We start from the raw sequence: 20,000 nt of genomic DNA on the forward strand, positions 1-20,000 counted from the left end.
TCGTGTTCACAGGTCATAATTTGACATGTTAACGCAACATTCTTATATTATAGGGGCATTAGAAACATCAGAGCATAAAGCTAGTGATGCATCTTCTTTCGTTGCCAAAGCTGCTTGGATTGTTTCCTCATCGTCCGATGCTGCTAGACCAAAACATTCCCTAAGTGTGCGGTTGTATAAGACAGAAAGTTGTCCATGAACAAGTTTCTTTAAACTTCCCCATCAGGTTTAAATTGGCTTCTTTCTAAACCACAACTCTGGTTTATCTTTCATTCCCATTCCCATTTCCTTTTATGGTATACCTAGCCTCTTGAAATGAGTGTGTAGCTCATTTCGGTCCGTCACTGATGTTGTTCGACATCAGTGACAGAACCTCATCAAGAATGTGTGTGACTGCCTCGACTCAAGGTCCCTCATCGGCTACAACCAGAAAATGCACGTTTACGTCTCAAATGTTTGTCGCGTTAACACACTAAATATTACGTGTGTAAAACAGGACATTTCAAAGACGTTAGTCACCCCCGGCCTGACTCAAGGCTCCACGTGCAGGCAAGAGAAGCGATGCCATTGAGTCAGCGTATTTCCTCCGCCGCATGCGATCGCTTTTCTGACTCACGAGTGAGTGATTGTTTTGTTGTCATGGTTACCGGGGAAACGCTGTATATTTAAGCAATAGATCACGACAGGCCGTGGTATACGCTCATTATACCACAGTTAAGGGGCGTTGTTCGACCCCCTTCACTGTGGTATAATGACCGTATATCACTGACTGAAGTGATCTATTGCTTTTATAAAACGGTTACGTAAATATGGCGAAATTAAAGTCATAGACACCCTCAATTTTGAAAAAGCGAGAAAGTCGGAAAAGCATTTTTTTTAACGAATACAGAAAAGTAGTCCCTCCTGGCTGCCGGCAAAGTGTACGGCGGTTGCTATGCAACACACTAGCGTCCTTCAGAGAGAAGGCTAGAGACGGTAGCTTGGTTCGCCGGCAATTTAGCAATTTAGAAGGCTAAATTGCCGGCGACCGTGTGCCTATTGCTTTACAGGCTTTTTTTAGGCTTCAGTGAACTATGCTATCGCTTTTATATATAAATAAACAACAGTTCAAGTTAGGCGTGGAGTGATACTGGACTCTGTAAACTGAACGGGCGTCATAGCTGTGTGTATACGCTCAATATACAACGGTTGGGAACCAATCAGATCGCTTGATTTAGGCCCCCCGTTTTATAAATATATATATATATATATATATCATTTTCATTGAGATGCTCAGGCTACTGAAAACCCCCGATTCATGACATTGTGCCACTTGTGTGTTTTCTGGGTGGGAGAATCTCACCGCTGGCGAACCGGTTCTCGATGTAGTACTGCACCGTCACCACGTTGCTGCCGTTGCCCAGCATGCGCACGTCATCCAACGCGCCCGCGTACGGCGTCACCTCCGTGGCGTTCATGAACAGGCCCTGACGGGGGCTGCACGTCAGCTCGCAGAACAGGTTCATGAAGTTGACGAAACAGGCGGGGCACCTGGGGGGGGGGACGGGGGTCGCACACATTGAGCAACCCGGAAAGAAATTCATAGTTTTGAAAAATTGCTAAAGACAAAATCTTTTCATCTGCACAATCAGTAATTAAGAAGAAATTGTGTGTCCATATGTGCGAGTACGTGCATGTGTGCCCCGGTCTGTGCGCGTGTGTCTGTGCGCGTGTGCGTGTGCGCGTGCGTGCGTGCGTGCAGGTCATGCGCTGCTCCAGTGCAGCTCTGTAACCACAGCTCATACCGAGACAGGAACTGCAGGGGCAGCTGCACGCTGCCTTTGAGGGTGCGCAGCTGGTTGACGTCACAGCACAGGTCCCTGTCTCCATAGTTGAGGCCCGGACACAGCTCCTGGGCAAGAGGACACAGTGAGGACACCACAGTGAGGACGTTGTTGTTGTTGTTGTTGTTGTTGTTGTTGTTTTGAATGAGTGAGTGAGTGAGTGAGTGAGTCATCTCCACAGGAGGCCTCTCGGGACACATACTTCGAGGATCTCGGCCCCCTCAGCGGGCAGCGGCTGGGGGGGTCCGGTGTAGTTGCAGTTGTACTTCTTCCCTGGGATGGTGGCGGAGTCCCCACACTCGCCGTACCACACACAGTGCTGGGCCTCCACCTGGGGGGCAACACAACAACTCAGGGTCGCTCTGGTCCTCGGTGCTCCTGGGCAAAGTCCACGGTGCAAACACAGCCGACCACCCCCCCCCCCACCCCCTGCTAGTTCATGCTGCAATCATGCACTGGTCTGCACTCATTCATTCTGGTTGCAAAGAGTCTTTACATTGAAGGGATTAGACAGTTCTAGCACAGAGAGGGCAATAGCACAGGTTAGAACCACAGACCACAGGTTAACCGACCGTGGTTCACACTTCCCCATTTTACCTTGAGTGTGTTTGCATGTGTTAGTGTGACCTATTTTTAGTCTTGCATCATTATGATTAAAAAATGTTCCTACGTTTAAATATTTCTTGTAGGTCTCTGAAGTACGAGGTTTATCACAATAAATAAGTTTTAATAGTCATAGAGGGACAAAAATATTCTCATAGTGCTATTGGCAACATCCATTTTTTTTTGTTTATATGATGTGAATGTTTAATTTAATTGAGTCAATAATGTTATAATATTATTAGCTGTGTTACTTTGCAACTCAGTTCAAGGCCACCATTCAACATTCGTTTTATAACCCAAACTTGATCAAGAGCACAAAGGACATCACGTTAGGCTACTACTGAAACCATACTAGAAAACTATTCAACGTTGATTAAAACAATCTGTCCCACGCCACTTATTCGAAGCTAAAAAAAACACGAAACACGTTATAGATCATTTACTGCCTTCACTCTGTGAAACACAGAGCACATCACCAACCACCATCATCATCTGCTTAACATCAGTAGCAGATAATCATCAAGAGCAACTATGTTAACTCTTTATCTACAGCCATCCCGGCCAGTAATGCAGTTACATGCATAGCGTTGATGTTGTTATTGAAGTACTGATCCCGTGAGTGATGGTTAAGCCTTGTCAGATAGTATTTGACATTAACACATTACTTTATATGAAAAGAAGTGCATCAAATAGACTGCGAACTGCTGAAAGGTTTAGTCTAGACATGAGTCTCCTCAATTATAACTAATACAGAAATAACACACTGCTCATCTGTCATTTTAAGTTTCATACTTCAAATTGTAAACACGCTAACTACCACTAAATCCTGATCATCGTACGATCAAGAAGTAACAGTTTCCTTATTGGTTTATTGTATGAACATGCGAGGACTGTCCTGAGGACACTAAGTCCCCGAATAATAATAATCTGTGCTGCAGGTCAATGCCAAGTTACCCTTCTCCGCACCTCTCCTATCGAGCCCAATACATGTACACCGGGGAAGGGCTTTCCTACGAATGCATGCCATGCGTTGAAGAATCACTACACAACGACCTGTCAATGGTTTATAATTGGATCTGTAAGCATATTGACCTTAATCTGGGGCTAGCTCTCCACTAGAATAACCAGCGCAGATGACGCGAGCTCGCGTGACCGCAGCAGCAGCAACAGTCAGCCAGCTGAGTCACGTTAAAACAATTGCGAAACACAAACGTGGACAAACTCACCCATTGGTGATGTGTCTCGGTTAAAAAGATGAGTGTTAAAAGAAGAAATACACTGCTCCTCTCTGTTAGGATCCCCATCCCTGCTTGTCAAAACGGTCGAGGCGAACTGGCACTCCGGCCGGGTAAAGTTTTGCGATTTGTTGTGAGTGTCTTCTTCGTGACGTGTTGTTGCGGGGGTCACGTGGGGCGGGAGGGTGCTGCCCCCACTCGAAACGGGGTTGTATCGCATCATGTTGGCACACATCTGTGGTCACGACTGTCCTCTACTGGCAGCTCTCTGAATGGTTTTGATATTTATTTTTTCTTTGCGCTTCTTTACAGACCAACCGTTACTTTATTAGTCCATCAGTCAAGGTATTACATTAAGTTGTATGGTTGGTTTGGTTTAGCTGAAACCAGAATTCCTATCCATAAGGACTTTGTTCCAAAGCATATATTACAAAAAGTTTTTTTCAGTATTTATTTGGTCAGACCACATTAAGTAGGCCTTTATTCTTATAACATATACAATACTTCAATTAACAGCAACACCACGAATAAAAAATAATGAACACAAAAACATACGAAATGTGTAGGTTCATAAAAAACGTCTTTATTATGCTCACATTAGAATGAAATAATTACAATTCTGAAATAAGTGCATATCAATGGATAAAGTGGCAAAAACCATGTACTGATATGATAAATTATAGGTGACTATGAGTTATATTATACACAGCATAATCTCTCTTTTATTTACATGTACCTGTAAAATCAGAAAAAAAAGAAGAAGATAGGCTCACAACAGTATATTCCTTTAAAACTAGGAAAGATATTTGCCTTTTAGATTGTATGCTCTTGCGTCGCTACAAGACATTTAAGCCACGAGCAGATCTATAGATGTTGAGGGGACACATACAACTCCATGTGAAACAGTAGGCATGGTATAATTGTTTTCATCATAAAACAGAATGAAACATGACAGGGGAACATCACAGTGACTACACATTTTCAAAAAGGGCTATTCCTATGGCTGAGAACATCCATTCGGTAGCACATGGGAGGTTTGGTCGCTACAACAGCTGAAGAGATCATACATTCTGGATGCCACACTAATGATAACATTAGAGATGGAAACTGTGATTTCTGCTGTGATGCCTGCCCGAGGGTTGAAAGTCCTCCACCCCCGCCCCCACTTCCCGTCTGAAGGAGCCTTGGTAATTCACTCACTGTGTGATGAGTGGATCATCGTCTTTCATGTTTCGGGTGTCTGGGCGGGCTGGGCTACATGGTGAATGGAACAGTAGAAAGTAGAAGATAGGGAGATAGGACGTGGGTTGGCAAGAAAGGGCCTGTTTTCAAGACAAGCCAAACACGTTTGTAACAACCTATTTGTTATGGCCTATTGACGCAGCCCTATTGAGTGACTTTGATCAGGTTTGTCGAGTGGCTCACTGTCGAATAGAACACCGTTTGTTGTTGTTTATCTGAAGAATAGGATTGGGAGAAGAATGTCCTTGCCCCTGCAGAAGATTAAAAGGAGACCTCTGGGCAGCTCAGTTAATTATAGACCATATTGTACTTTACGTTGGCTTTCTATGCTATGCAATGACCTCATAGTGGTAAAATCTATTTCTTTTCGACAATTGAAGCCAGGCAGACACTTTTGGGAGGGTTCCCTTTCAAGTGGAAATGCCTCATAAAATTGGATCTTATTGTTTCACCATTCTTCCCACTTCAAGAAGTGCGTCGTCCGAGTCTCTCAAAAAAAAAGGGTTTCCCTCCTCACCGTCATACAAAGCAAGGATACGTTCAAATGATTCACATCTCAGTCCAGCATCAACTGTTTCAAACAGTTCAAAGAGAAAAGCTGTCCCTTCCCTTTTGTATATAAACCCACTCCATATTGTTTATTCACTTGTTTTAGTTGTAATGCTTCTAATCCCGACAACACATGTACCTTCCTCTGTTATATTTGGATTAGCTGCCACGTTCCTCCCTTTCCCTTGACCAAAAAAACGCCGTAGTTGGCCCCTTCGATGTGACAGCGTGTCATCGCAGCCGTTCCTATCGTGTGTGTTTTCTCTCCACCGATACACTCAGACCCCAGCGGTCAGTCCATACCGTCAGGATCTCCGCGCCACGCACCCACAGGTCAGGTACGACGCTTCGGCGGCGAGTGTGGTGAGTGCGGTTAAGGTGGCCTCTTCTTAACGCCACTCCACCCCTCCGGTTACATTATGATGCTCTGTGTCCTGCAGCTTTTTTTGTTTGAGTTCCCCTTTCCAGTCTCTTGGGGGCATGTGGCAAGCTTTTTGCGTGACTGAACTACAGCTCTGACGGCATGCACGGGCTACATGGGAAGCTGTGCCACTGGCCACCTCGGGGTGAAACACATATATATATATATATATAGAGATTAACATCTCTCTTTATAGATGAAAAACGGGGGGGGGGGGGAAACCAACAGTGTCTTCCCATCCACCTTGGAAGAAGGTGTCTCTTTTAAATTCATCCCCACCCCACGAGAGCCTCTCAGTCTGGGCCCAGGTACTCTGTGTTCTCCACCAATGGGATGTGTCCGTTGGCGTGGGTCTTGAAGGTGGGCGTGAAGTCCTGCTGGTAGTCGGGGTTGTCCATGCTGTTCTGTGGCCGGAACTTCTGCCCGGCACACACCGCCGCCCCCTTGTGGCTCGACGAGAGGACGGCGGCCGGGGGGCCATCGGTCCGGGGGGGCTGGGCCCGGGGGGGGGGGTGGTGGGCCTGTGGGGGGGGGCGGACCTCGTTGAGGTACTCTGGCCCCTCGGCTCCGTCCTTGAAGCAGTTGAGGTACTCGGTCTCGGTGTCGTCGTCGGAGGAGATGGGGGCCAGGAGGCTGCGGGGGGGCCCGGGCTGCTGGTAGTTGGGGTTCATGACGTCCGACACGCCGTTCTGGTTCATGTAGTCTGGAGGGAATACGCACAAGTCACATGGTTAACACACACACACACACACACACACACACACACATGCTTCACTCAGCGATTCATGTAGGGAAGAGGGAGGCACATGTCACACGGTTAACACACACACACACTGGAACACACAGTTCTACACACAGGAAAGGAAATACATTTCAAGCTATTGTTAAAGAGTTATTATTATGGATATATAAGCTAGTATCTATGAAACTCTTACAACACTGTGGTTTATGTCCTTATCAGGACACAAATACTTCAATATAGTTTCACTTTCAGAACTTATTATTATTAAATATTCTTAGGACACTGAAATGGCATTTCAGACTAATGCCAGCCCAATGTCATCAACACCACTCTTTGGCAATTATATTAAAGCCACATCCGCTGACAACTAGATACCCACCATGGTAAGAATATTAAAACAAGGGTTGGTATGGAATGGGCATGATCATGCTATCATAATAACTTCCACGATGATCTCTTTCTTTCTTTCGATTTTTTTTCACAATAAACTCAGAGATCAGTGATCCCTTTAAAGGCATCAGTAACTCGCCTGGAGCTGGCTGGAAGTCCTGGTCCAGGAACTTGTCTGTGGGGTCAGGGATGTAACGCAGAACCAAGCTGCCCTCTCTGCCCGGGAAGCCATTCTGCATCAAGAGAGAGAGAGACAGAGTTACGACCTGAGGACCTCAGACCTAAGACTATGTCTATGCACCATGCTATCTAGACTAGATTGAAATACATTTATAATCTTAAAGATAAGATAAGATACTTTATTACTAATAAAGGTACTTTATTAATCCCAGACGGGAACTTTGAGTGTCAGGGAAGAAGTATAAGACAGTAATACTTATCTAAAAGAGATGGATATTAAACATTATTCCCAGCAGTTGAAGAAGCTATGGAGTCCTAACTGTTAGCAGCGAGTGCTTGGAGTGTGTGTCTTAGCACGGTCACAGTGTAGCGCCCCCCCCACTCACCATGAAGCCGTTTCTGCTATGACACGTCCCGATGCTGCTGTTGAGGCTCTGCAACACAGGTCAGAAACATTCATTACCCATCAGGCACCTGGGCGCCCCGGTGGCTCATCGGGGGGGGGGGTACCGCTGAGCCTCAGGCTCGGCAGGCAGTGACCCGGGTTCGAGTCCTACCCGTGGTCATTTTCTGCTTCTCCCCCTCTCCCTCTCCCAAACCTTCCTGTCTAACTCACTATCTTCATGAATAAAGCATAACAATAAATAAAACTACACCAGGCACCACAGGAATACATAGTTTTACATACAACTCAGGAAAATATTGTCAGTGTTTTTTTGTGCACAACTTCTTTGTTATGACGTATGTGTTTTTCATTAGAATTGTGACTTAAACGAGTGTGAATATCTTTCTCACTAGCAGACTAGAAGGAGAACAGCTCTGTCCCCTTTCAATAGACATTACATATGGTTTTAGTCTTGGTGCCTATAAAAAAAAAAAAATGACAGCAAATTAATGTAATGTTGTCGCAAGTGAAACCGAGGATATCTGCCCAGTGACAATATGCACGTGGAATGTGATTGGGTCCATCTGGATTTGATTGGCTCTTACGAAAGTGACTAAAGCTCGCCAGCTGTGCGGCCCCTGGAGCGACAGGGGCGGAAGCGTGATCACGTGAACGGTTGAAATGCTGAAGTCTGCCGGTCTGCACACGTTAAGGCCATCACCACACAACTCATCTCTTTCCCCGGTAGAGGAAGCGAGTTGATTGGATTTGGACGTAAAATAGCTCATAAATATTTGTCATTGTTTCATGCATAGTAACTTCCCTACGTTCCTGCTATCTGTGTCAGGACCAAACCGAAACCAGGGCCAAACCAAAAAAAGTCTGCTTTCATTTAACGGCGTCTCCAAGCCCATCTTGGCTCTCACCCTGGTCCATTTAACAACAGCCTTCCGCCGATTTCAAGGAACTAATCGCTCAGCAGACGAAGAGCCCCGGTGTGTCCAGACGCTGAGCTGTTTGAGAGCAGCCCAGCGTGAGAGCTCCCAGACCCCCCCCCCCCCCCCCCGCTGCCCGGCGGCATTACGGGAGAGGGAAGAGAATCTCGCTCTGCTCAGCCTGTCGGCGGCGTGTCCCTGGAAGGATCTCTTCTGCCGGGGCCAATCCGACGGCCCCGTCAGCCCAGGGCGAGTTCTGCTCGTCGTTGTTACTGTAAGCACTCACACTGTATTTTCCACTCACTTGAAACCCACCGTGTCATGCATAATACGCATCAACAATGATGCTACGGAAAACAGACTTCATGAAAACAGATAGGAGCGAGGCGGCCCCCTCTCGGGACCTCTTGAGAGTAGTGTTGGGCCGTCTGTGAAGGCCATTAAAGCTGAGAGCTCTGTATGGGCTGAGCAGGCCGTCCAGCGACCGGCTCTGATACCCAGATACCTGGCTTGGAGTGGGGGGGGGGGGCTACATATATGCACTGGCCTTGACTGAACTGGAGGACGCAGAGTAAATTACTTCTCCTCATTTTGTCCACCCCCGCCACCCCCCCCCCCCCCCCCTCCCTCGCCCCCACACACCCCGCCTCCCGTGATAATCATAAGGGCACCTGGGAGAGGAAACGTAGGAGAAAAGTGTGTGTGTGGGGGGGGGGGGAGGGAAGAGTGGGAGGTTGAATGGAAGACAGGATGGATGAAGAAGAAGGAAAAGAAGAAGCTGGGGGGTGGGGGAACGGGGGACCGGGCGTCCTTTGGATGATGGGGTCAACAGAACGTGGACCAGAAAACTGGGTCATTTGGGGTTCAGGCTAGGTAACGACAAGCTGGAGAGATATTCAAGCCAGCCAATTAGATTCACTCTTGTGGCTATCTGCAAGTACGCCCTATTTGATTTCACGGTCTCTGCAGATAGAGCTGCTAGCCATCAAACATCAAGTCCAAGGTGTTTTGGTCCTATTGCCGCTGACAAGGGACGGGGAGGGAGTGAGTTCAGTGATGCCAAAACAGAGTTTGAGTGTGTTTCCATCTGTCTTTGGGATTAAGTGAATTGCAGAATGTGCATTTCACAGAGCTTGTGATTAAAAATCCATCCATCCATCACGCAACCATAACATACAGAGGAAAAACAAAGGGTTTATTTTCGTCCCTTGTTTCAAGGAAACGCTGATGAGCAGTTGAACTCTGTTGTGTGTGCAGACAGGAGCTGGCTTGAATCAGGCCAATTCATCTCAAACGGCTGTATACCAGCTCCACACGAGACCGCAGCAAATCAAGGTTTGCAGTAAGCCGCTTTGGATAAAAGCCTCTCAGGCTAAATGACTTAAATAAATATAAATGTCATGGCCACGGCGGATCAGGGGAGGAGTGTTGGGGCATGCACGTGAACACGTTTCTTTCTCCAGTGTTTTAGAAGCTATTATTGAACAGCAGACCTGGTTATGTTCCTTGCTGTGCCCCTAGGAATTCCTCAAATCAGAGTCGCGACCCCAATTTGCCGTCCCATTATGGTCTATTGCACCAGAAAGGTTTCGTTTTCCTTCAGTCAACTATATTTCCCCTCCATTTGGAAATGTAAGGCTTTTTTCTTGCTTTTCTTTACTCTCTATGATTTTGATGGAAGACAGAGCGCGTGTGACAGCTTCACTTCTACAGGTCCAGAATAGAGGCCAGTAGAGGCCTGAAGCCTCTACTGCCCTAACCCTCTAACCCGCTTTACACACAGACAGACAGACAGAAACAAAGACAGACAGACACACACATACAGACAGACAGCAAGGCAGACAGACAGAAACGAAGACAGACAGACAACATGCAGACAAACAGGCAGACACACAGACAGACAGCAAGGCAGACAGACAGAAACGAAGACAGACAGACACACACATACAGACAGACAGCAAGGCAGACAGACAGAAACGAAGACAGACAGACAACATGCAGACAAACAGGCAGACACACAGACAGACAGACAGACAGACAGAAACACAGACAGACAGACAGAAACAAAGACAGACAGACACACACATACAGACAAACAGCAAGGCAGACAGACAGAAACAAAGACAGACAGACACACACATACAGACAGACAGCAAGGCAGACAGACAGAAACAAAGACAGACAGACGACATGCAGACAAACAGGCAGACACACAGACAGACAGACAGACAGACAGAAACACAGACAGACACATACAGACAGACAGCAAGGCAGACAGACAGAAACGAAGACAGACAGACACACACATGCAGACAAACAGGCAGACACACAGACAGACAGACAGACAGACAGACAGAAACAAAGACAGACAGACACACACATACAGACAGACAGCAAGGCAGACAGACAGAAACGAAGACAGACAGACACACACATGCAGACAGACAGCAAGGCAGACAGACAGAAACGAAGACAGACAGACAGACACACACATGCAGACAAACAGGCAGACACACAGACAGACAGACAGACAGACAGAAACACAGACAGACAGACAGGCAGGCAGACAGACAGACAGAAACACAGACAGACAGACAGCAAGGCAGACAGACAGAAACGAAGACAGACAGACGACATGCAGACAAACAGGCAGACACACAGACAGACAGACAGACAGACAGACAGAAACACAGACAGACAGACAGGCAGACAGACAGACAGACAGACAGACAGACAGACAGGCAGACAGACAGACAGACAGGCAGACCAGCAGAAACCCAGAGAGGCAGGCGGGCGGAAAAAAGGCAGGGCCGACAGAGCACACAGACGGGCAGACAGACAGACAGACAGACAGACAGACAGACAGACAGACAGACAGGTGGGCGGAGGCCTACCAGGGACTGCAGCAGGGGGGTGCGGGAGGTGCTGGGGCTGGTGAAGAAGCCCTGCTGCTGGGGTAGCAGGTACTCGTCGGCGTCCACCGCGTCGTCCATCTCCTCGCCGCTGATCAGGCTGCGGTAGAAGCGGCCGTCTGTGGGGCTCGGCAAGTGCATCCTGTCGTCGCCCTGGAAACGAAAAAACAACAACAAACAAACCCCGTTAGGCCCAAAGCACATAAGAGCGCGAAATTCAGTTCATAGGGAAACTCAATCGTGTGGTTTCAATGGAGCAAAGCGACACCACGGAGAGGGAACGCGGCGTGGTCCGTGTGTTTTTTTCTGCTGGCTTCGTTTGGGACGAAAGGCGTCTATTTTGGGCTGTAGTCGCCATGCGCTTTGGTGCTTTATAGAGTGAAGGTTGGCACACTGTATGGAAAGGAGGCTTTCTCTCTTTGCATAGCAAGTGGCAGGATGTAGTGGCTGGGCTGTTTGACTCCCAGCCGGAAGGTTTCTGTGTTGGCTCGCCCATTGTCCACAGGCCCAGTCCCCCCCTGCTCCTTGGTGCCTTGTATCTGGATCCACCCTGAAGTCACTTCAGCGAGGGAGTAACGTGTCGGCTTTAAACTGTTTATCTCGCTTTGGAATGAAACCGTCATTTTTTTTTTTACTCTTTCTACTTCTATCTTATAAGCGAGATAATGAGTGTCTCAATACAGTATGCTGGCACAGTCAACATGACATTATTGTCGTGTTTTGACCACTAGTTGGCGCCAGTGAGATGTGATTTCCACAGCCCAGTAAACACAGAACATTCTGCGATTACAAAGGATGGATGTGTTTATTTACTTAACCTCATCATGACCATTGAGGGACAACAACAACAAACAACACAAGCTGAGTTTATGGCGTTCGCCAGTTTTAAAACGTTACTGGTTTATGAGCCTTATTGGTATTGAGAGCATGTGAGGTGCGAGAGGGTACCTGAATGACAAGGTAACGGGAGGGATCCCGTGCCATCTTGGAGAACTCTGACATGAGTTCCCGGAAACGCGGTCGGCTGTCTGCATCAATCATCCAGCCTACGCAGAGACATCCACAGATCTTATCAGGCATATCGCTTCCTGGGTGATGTGGGAAACCGTGCAATCCTATAGCTGATCATTCCCAGCACAGCATAATTAATAGCACGCTGTGACTGTGAACCATATTAGTGGTACGTGACTTTGAGTCATAAAATCAGCAGCTTTCGTTCATTCATTCATTCGTTCATTCATTCATTCAGTCATTCATTCTACTGCGTACATTTGACCATGATCATGTAGACGTCTATGGTGCAGATGAGAGGCTGGGGCAGCCTCTCTCCTTTCTCCAGGACCCCGGCAATCTCACTGGCGGGAATGCCGTCGTAGGGCTTGGTCCCGAACGTCATGAGCTCCCAAACGGTCACACCTAGGAAGCAAGGCACAGCAGAGCTCCACAATGCAACCCTCGCACCCTAAACGTTCATTCATTCAGCATCACCGGAATACAGACTCGGCTGTTGCTTGTGTTTTCCACAAGAAAATGACCAAACACACACACACACACAAAAAAACAAAAAAACAACAAATCACAGTTAGATTTAGCAACAGGATGTGGCGCTTGCAGAATATCGCACAGCATCTGAACGCATTGGCCCCGCGCCCTGTAGCAGTGGGAGTTAGCAGGATGCGTATGTGCGTTGGAGAGTTTGCAGAGGAAGAGGAGAGAGAGGGGAGGGGAGGGGGGAGGGGAAGGGGGGCGGGGGGGGGCGGGGGGGGGGGGGGGGTTAGAGAGAGAGTCTCTGCCTTGCTGATGGGTTCGCCTTATTGAGCGGAAGGCCTGATCAAACCCTAGAGACCGCTGTGGGGGCTGACCCGCCGAAAGGAACAGTGTGTGCTCCGCGTGTGTGTGCGTGCGTTTGCGCTCGCTGCATGTGTGTTATATGATATGTCTTTCTATTGTTTGCATGTGTGTGTTAAGTGTGTGTGTGTGTCTCTGTGTGTTCTATGATGCGTGTTTGTGTGTGTGTGTGTGTGTGTGTGTGTGGGTTGGTGTGCTGCATGTGTGTTATATGATATGTCTTTCTATTGTTTGCATGTGTGTGTTAAGTGTGTGTGTGTCTCTGTGTGTTCTATGATGCGTGTTTGTGTGTGTGTGTGTGTGGGTTGGTGTGCTGCATGTGTGTTATGTGATATGTGTGTGTATTGTTTGCATATGTGTGCCAAGTGTGTGCCTCTGTGTGTTATATGATGCACATTTTTTGTGTGTGTGTGTGTGTGTGTGTGTGTGTTATATGATATGTGTGTGTATTTTTTGCGCGTATGTGTGTCTCTATGTAATATATGAGTCTGTGTGTGTGTGTGTGTGTGTGTGTCTGTGTCTGTGTGTGTGTGTGTGTGTGGGAGTGGGGGAGTGTGTATGTGCGTGTGTGCATATGTCCCTGAACTTGATAAATGCTTTCTGGCGCGTGCTGGCTGGAGCAACTATTTTTTTGTTATAATATTTATAATATTGTCCATCTGAGGCTTGTTTCTGCGTAGGCTTTTAGTACCTCTCTTGAAACCTTTGATACCTACGAGACCTTTACTCCGTTCCCAAATTTGACAACCGCACAAAAACAACAAGGTTTTACAAAGTGATAAGTGAATTAGCATTGACGTTACACATTTTCAAAATGTCATTTGTTGTACAGCCTCTGTGCTGTTTAAACACTACTCAAAACACACATCACGTACACCTGAACCAATTCAAACCTCAGTTCAGACACGCTTTGAAGATGCCCATCAATCTCGTCGCTATTCGTTATTCCTGCGGTACAGCAAACACGCGGTTGCGTTGCGTTGCGTCGCAGAGTACCTACCGTAGCTCCATACATCACTCTGGTGCGTGTAGGTCCTGTTCAGGATGGATTCCAGAGCCATCCACTTTATGGGGACCTGCGGAGAGGGAAGACCATCACTCAGGCTGGGAATAAGCCTCGCTGGCCAGTGTTTAAGAGAGGGAGAGCCAGACTGACGTGGCGTAAAGAGATTGCCCTAGCGGCACACGTCGAGATGATTACTAGAAGAAGATGAAGGCGACGAGAGTGAGAGAGAGAGCGTGTTTTGGAACGTCGCGTCTGAAAGCAAACACAGCAATGAATCTCAGCCCTGCAGTAAGTGAGATACCCATCTACAACACAAACAGACGTGCCGTTATGAGTTTTATAAGTCAAAGACAAAGTGCATACAGTCCCCTAAAGAAGTATGATTTTAATTCTTAAACATATCCCTGCATGTGTTTCCCTCCACCCCCCCCAATACCAACGTCACCGATTCTATTCCCGCTCGACGTTAAAGAGGACGATACGGGGGGGGGGGGCGACTGGGGGGGGTGGGGGACGGGGGCGGGGACTCCTCACCTTCCCCCCGTCGGCGTGGTACTCCTTCTCGTCGGCGTTGAGGAGCTTCGCCAGGCCGAAGTCGGTGATCTTGACGTGCTGCGGCGTCTTCACCAGCACGTTGCGGGCGGCCAGGTCCCGGTGCACCAGGTGGCGCTCCTCCAGGTAGTTCATCCCCTGGGCGGTGACGCGGTGACGCGGTGACGCGGTGACGCGAGGGGGGGGAGGGTGGAGAGGGAGGAGACAGGGAGACAGCGCTTCCTTATAGGTGTTGTTTTGATTAGGCCACAGGGTGGTTTATAAAAAAGGAACAACACGTTGTCGTAACAACATTACAGGCTTGATTATTGTTTGTTCAAACGGGTTAAACTTTTTTGAAACTTCATTTTAATGAAGACTTAAAGTCTGCTTAACTTGAACTCAAACTCAACAAGACTCAAATCTTAACTTTAAGCTCGATCGACAACACTCGTTTTGAACATTTACACCATAACATTTTACATTTAGACCCAACTGTGACCACAAGACAGACACATAGCAGCCTCGAAACACAATCTCCATTAATTCAGCGCCGATAAACAAACAGAACTGAATCATTACAAACGTGTCCCAACCCAAGCCATCTCTCCGTCTCCCGGTTGGTTCTTCTTCTTCTTCTTCTTCTTCTTACCTTGGCGATCTGCACACACCAGTTGAGCAGGTACTGGGAGCCGATGTGCTCCTTGTTCTCCTTCACGTAGTCCAGCAGGCAGCCGTAGTGCATGAGCTGCGTGACCAGCTGTGCCGTGGAGGTCAGGCAGATCCCCAGCAGACGGCACACGTGGGGGTGGTCCACGCTGGCCATCACATACGCCTCCTGCTCAGACACACACACACACACACACACACACACACACACACACACGATGTAGAGTAAATATGAAGACGATAAACCGGGTGAGGTCGTCCATCCGGAGAGGCTGCGGTTTGGCATAGCGGGCCGTGGAAAGACCTCTGGACCCGTGTTACACTGTCTTGATGTTTAATCGATTAATGTGACAAACGTAATCGATAACACCCATTAATCCATCCCTGAGTTAACTTGGCGTTTGATGTGTTTGCCTATCTCTCTCTATTCTGCCAGGTTTGAACAGTTTACCACTGTTATTATTTAACGTGGGCTACTTTGTGTCTTGTGTCTTTCCAAACCATCATCCAAACCATCACATACATGCTAGTAAATGCTATAAAAGGGTTAATTCCCAGTTAAGTGATTAATGTGTTAGTGGTTAATGTGATTTGGTTCGGCAGGCCACGTCATCTGTGTGTGTGTCTGTCTGTGTGTGTGAGAATGAATCATCCGGAAGATTTACAACTGGAGCTGCTTCTTCTGTCAACAAATATGCAGGCTACTGCAGAGTATATAGAGGCATACAGGTTATATGGAGGCTGCTAACGCTAAAGGCGTAAAAACGCTAGCATGCCGGCCATCTGGACATACCCCTGCTGGCTCTAGAGAGGACCCCCCCCCCCCCCAACGCTGTGTTACAACCTCGAGGGGTTAATACGAGTCCTGCAACTCTTTTTCCCACAACACAAAACAAATATAAAGCAGACGGATTTGATTTTACAGGACATTAAAGCCAGTTGTTACATGAGTAGTAGTAACCTATATATAGAGTTAGCGAGAGGTCAGCCAAATTCTTCCAAGTAGTCCTTGTCCTCAAGTGAAAAGTCTGAGAGGATGTCTGGTGTCCGCCTCGCCAGATGTGGAGTGACTAAGCAAACATGACCGCAGAAGCCTCAGCACTCAAGATGCACTTTAAGGTATACTGTAGGAAACCGCGTGTACACAGAGCTGGTTTGTGTTGTTTTGTGTTGTTGTTTTTTTTGGGATGGCAACAGAGGCGTCCACCAGGGCTGGATTAGCAGCTCACGGACCTCACCAGCCCTCCGACACACTCATCGTGTCTCCTGCATCTCTCCAGGAGGAGGGATGCAGATGGAGATGGTGTAGGACTGGATAGCTCACCTTCACCTAACGTCATTAGATCACAGCCAGACGCATGTGCTCCTTATTAGGAGCAGACGTGGCGCTGGGATTTAGATCGGGGCTTCGAGTACTACAGCAGTGTGTCTACTACATTCTGATGTATTCCTAGTCCACTCAATAGACGGGTGTGTCGTCTACTTATTCCAAGTATTCCAAGTGTTCCGAGTGTTAAGTGCGAGTGGATGGGTGAAATACACGGAGAGAAAAATGTCTTTTATCACACATAACAGTGTGACAGGGAGCACCATAGTGGGATGATCGATGATTGGACCATTAAAGCCGTACACCTACATCCATGATCTCCTTGTTTGCCTTCGGCGACGTGGCCTCTCTTAAGACCTTGATGGCCACAGGGATCTTCACGTCCTCGCCTTCTGGAACCCACAGGCCCTGTGTGTGGACAAGAAAAGGATAAACCATCAGGCTAAGCTTCCAATGCCGTGGATACACTTCCACACCACGGACTACATGTATATATTGAAATCTAAACACGTCACGGGCATCGCACGTACGTAAACGAAGACATGTGCACCGACCTGCTAAGTGTGTGTGCATTGACAAGTCGGAAGGTGTAATCTTCAACACTTAAACACGGGGCCATGCTAACACACGAGCGCATGCACACACACGCACACACACACACACACACACACGCACGCACACACACGCACACGCACACGCACGCACGCACGCACGCACGCACGCACGCACGCACGCACGCACGCACGCACGCACGCACGCACGCACGCACTCACGCACACACACACACACTCACGCACGCACGCACGCACGCACGCACGCACGCACGCACGCACGCACACACGCACACACGCACACACACACACACACACAAGCACACGGCGGTAAGAGCAAGCATGCTCTGCTATAGAAAGATGGACAGCAGATGTGGAGGTTGCGCATGCATTGTACTTCCCGAGTCCCGCTTAGCTCTGTGCTGCCGTCCGACGACGCTTCACATACAGCTCAGCGCTACATTCAGTTAGCAGGCAGCACACACACACGCACGCACGCACGCACGCACGCACGCACGCACGCACGCACGCACGCACGCACGCACACACACACACACAAGCACACGGCGGTAAGAGCAAGCATGCTCTGCTATAGAAAGATGGACAGCAGATGTGGAGGTTGCGCATGCATTGTACTTCCCGAGTCCCGCTTAGCTCTGTGCTGCCGTCCGACGACGCTTCACATACAGCTCAGCGCTACATTCAGTTAGCAGGCAGCACACACACACACACACACACACAGGGGCCGCTGGTACCTTGTAGACGGTGCCGAAGGCCCCGGAGCCCAGCACCCTGATCTTCTTGAACTCGGTCTCCTTGAGGATCCTCAGCAGGGCCTGGTTGGGCGCCTCTCCGCTCGGCGTCAGGGGCTCCACCAACTGAAGAGTCCAACGGACAGACCCATGAATACACACACAGATCCATACGTTAAGTAATGATAATCATACCAGCGGTGTCATTGTCCATTCATCGCGGCGACTCATATCCCTTGTTATCGTCGCTTAAATATAACAGTGGTTATGTTCAAATGTGAAGACGCATGAATGAATCTGTAACATTTCATAAAGAGGAACACGGACCGTTATGCTCTACGTCACAAATTTCGTAATTTCCAACTCCTGAGCGTCCACAACAGCCCCCCCCTGATGCGTCACCTCTCTCTCCTGGAGGATCCTCCGCGTGGTCCGCTTCCTCTTGATGTGGCGTCGCCGTAGCAACACAAAGACGGACAGCGCCGCGACCACCATGGCCAGGAGTCCTCCGACCACGCCGGCCGCGATTATGGACAGCCCTGATTGGCTGAGAGGACAATAACACATAATCAATTCAAAATGATATATATTATATTTGAGATATTACTGATATTAATTATTCGACGTGTGCATTTGTCTTTACTCTGAAGGGCAAAAAAAACTCAACAGTGGGAGAGAGAGGACTTTATAAAATATCTCTGAAGATGCTGAACTGTGAAGCAAAGTGTTTTCAGCTTCCATATCTCTTTGTCAATCTGGTTTGTCCACAGATCTGTCGAGGATAGCAGTGGATTGATGACTGATCCATAACTATTGTCCTCTGCTGGGAATCAACTGTCACTCAGTTGAACAGAAATGAGCTGCACCTCAAGCATAGAATAACAAATTATATTGGTTATCTGCGTGCCCTGAACTGTGCCCGGCAGAGGAATCCTGTCGGATTACTTTGCTTACCGTTTGGGTTGACAGCCATTCCGTCCAGGCCCGTGGCATCTATCAAGAAAATAAAAAGCAGAGTGTATCAAATACAAATCAATATTAATAAAACACATTTTCAGAGGGATTAATGAGAGCATTATTAATGGCGAATTGTAATGTAGACAGGATGACAGGTACGTACACACATAACAGCTATTATATACAAGCACAAACATTGAAGGGAATGACACTTTAAATGAAGTCATTTGAAATGACTTTATGGTGAGCCATCTGCCTAAGGGTAGTGAACCTTGCGACACACAGTTTTGGTTTCGCCCTGTGCTGTAATCTTTGCAAGGCATGCCAGAGCACCCACACAGAGGGTAATGTGTAGGTGATTTGTTCTAATTAACTATGTATGCGTCACGTCTAAAGTCACAGCGTTTTTCTGCTTCTTGCAATCAGGCAATCAGATGACGATGTGGGTAATTCATCATAAACACTCGCTCGGAGCTCCTGCATAGTTGTGTGTGTATCGCCGTGTATTGTGTGTCAATGTGCATTGTTTCGCCGTGAGCTCTTGAATTCAAACAGCAGGCAGACAAAAGAAAACTTGTCTGTGTGTGTGTGGTTAAGGAGGGGGGGGGGGGACTTCCGCAACATCAAAGTGCCGCTTAGGCAAGACTTTCACTTTCACTGTTAGGTTATCACAATATCGCTATGCAAACACTAGATCAACTTTTAGTTTTTACTCAATTAATTTTTCTTCAGGTTACTACTCTATTTTCACGTCAACGTATGTTTTTTAAATGTAAAAGTAACATAAATCTCCGGTCTTAAGCACAGAGCCCCACAGCACCAAGACACAACGCTAACACAATCTACCTGTCTCTCTACCTCTCTACCTGTCTCTCTACCTGCAAGGTCCTTGCCTCTGCACTCAATTATTAAAATAAAATGTGTATTCAGCTAAATTAACCA

General features: G+C 47.8%; 2 protein-coding genes across 2 annotated transcripts in view; both read right to left on the reverse strand.

Annotated features, from left to right (window-relative positions):
* The window catches only part of npc1 (Niemann-Pick disease, type C1), a 20,898-nt gene extending 17,118 nt beyond the window's left edge, over positions 1-3,780 (reverse strand). The window contains 4 exon segments of the mRNA XM_084481375.1: positions 1,343-1,530; positions 1,785-1,891; positions 2,026-2,154; positions 3,653-3,780. Coding sequence (XP_084337501.1) covers positions 1,343-1,530; positions 1,785-1,891; positions 2,026-2,154; positions 3,653-3,730 — 502 coding nt within the window. The 5' untranslated portion in view covers positions 3,731-3,780.
* Positions 3,781-4,271: 491 nt separating this feature from the next.
* egfra (epidermal growth factor receptor a (erythroblastic leukemia viral (v-erb-b) oncogene homolog, avian)) overlaps positions 4,272-20,000 on the reverse strand; it is a 16,993-nt gene continuing 1,264 nt past the window's right edge. Inside the window, exons 2-14 of the mRNA XM_084481380.1 lie at positions 19,056-19,094; positions 18,504-18,648; positions 18,105-18,227; positions 17,108-17,206; positions 15,455-15,640; positions 14,806-14,961; positions 14,266-14,341; positions 12,687-12,833; positions 12,366-12,463; positions 11,400-11,570; positions 7,572-7,619; positions 7,145-7,238; positions 4,272-6,576 (exon numbers count right to left, since the gene is read on the reverse strand). Coding sequence (XP_084337506.1) covers positions 6,167-6,576; positions 7,145-7,238; positions 7,572-7,619; positions 11,400-11,570; positions 12,366-12,463; positions 12,687-12,833; positions 14,266-14,341; positions 14,806-14,961; positions 15,455-15,640; positions 17,108-17,206; positions 18,105-18,227; positions 18,504-18,596 — 1,701 coding nt within the window. The 5' untranslated portion in view covers positions 18,597-18,648; positions 19,056-19,094 and the 3' untranslated portion in view covers positions 4,272-6,166. The remainder of the gene's footprint in view (positions 6,577-7,144; positions 7,239-7,571; positions 7,620-11,399; positions 11,571-12,365; positions 12,464-12,686; positions 12,834-14,265; positions 14,342-14,805; positions 14,962-15,454; positions 15,641-17,107; positions 17,207-18,104; positions 18,228-18,503; positions 18,649-19,055; positions 19,095-20,000) is intronic.

The sequence above is a fragment of the Micromesistius poutassou genome (assembly GCF_964030765.1).
Source record: "Micromesistius poutassou genome assembly, chromosome: 16".
Lineage (NCBI taxonomy): Eukaryota > Metazoa > Chordata > Actinopteri > Gadiformes > Gadidae > Micromesistius > Micromesistius poutassou.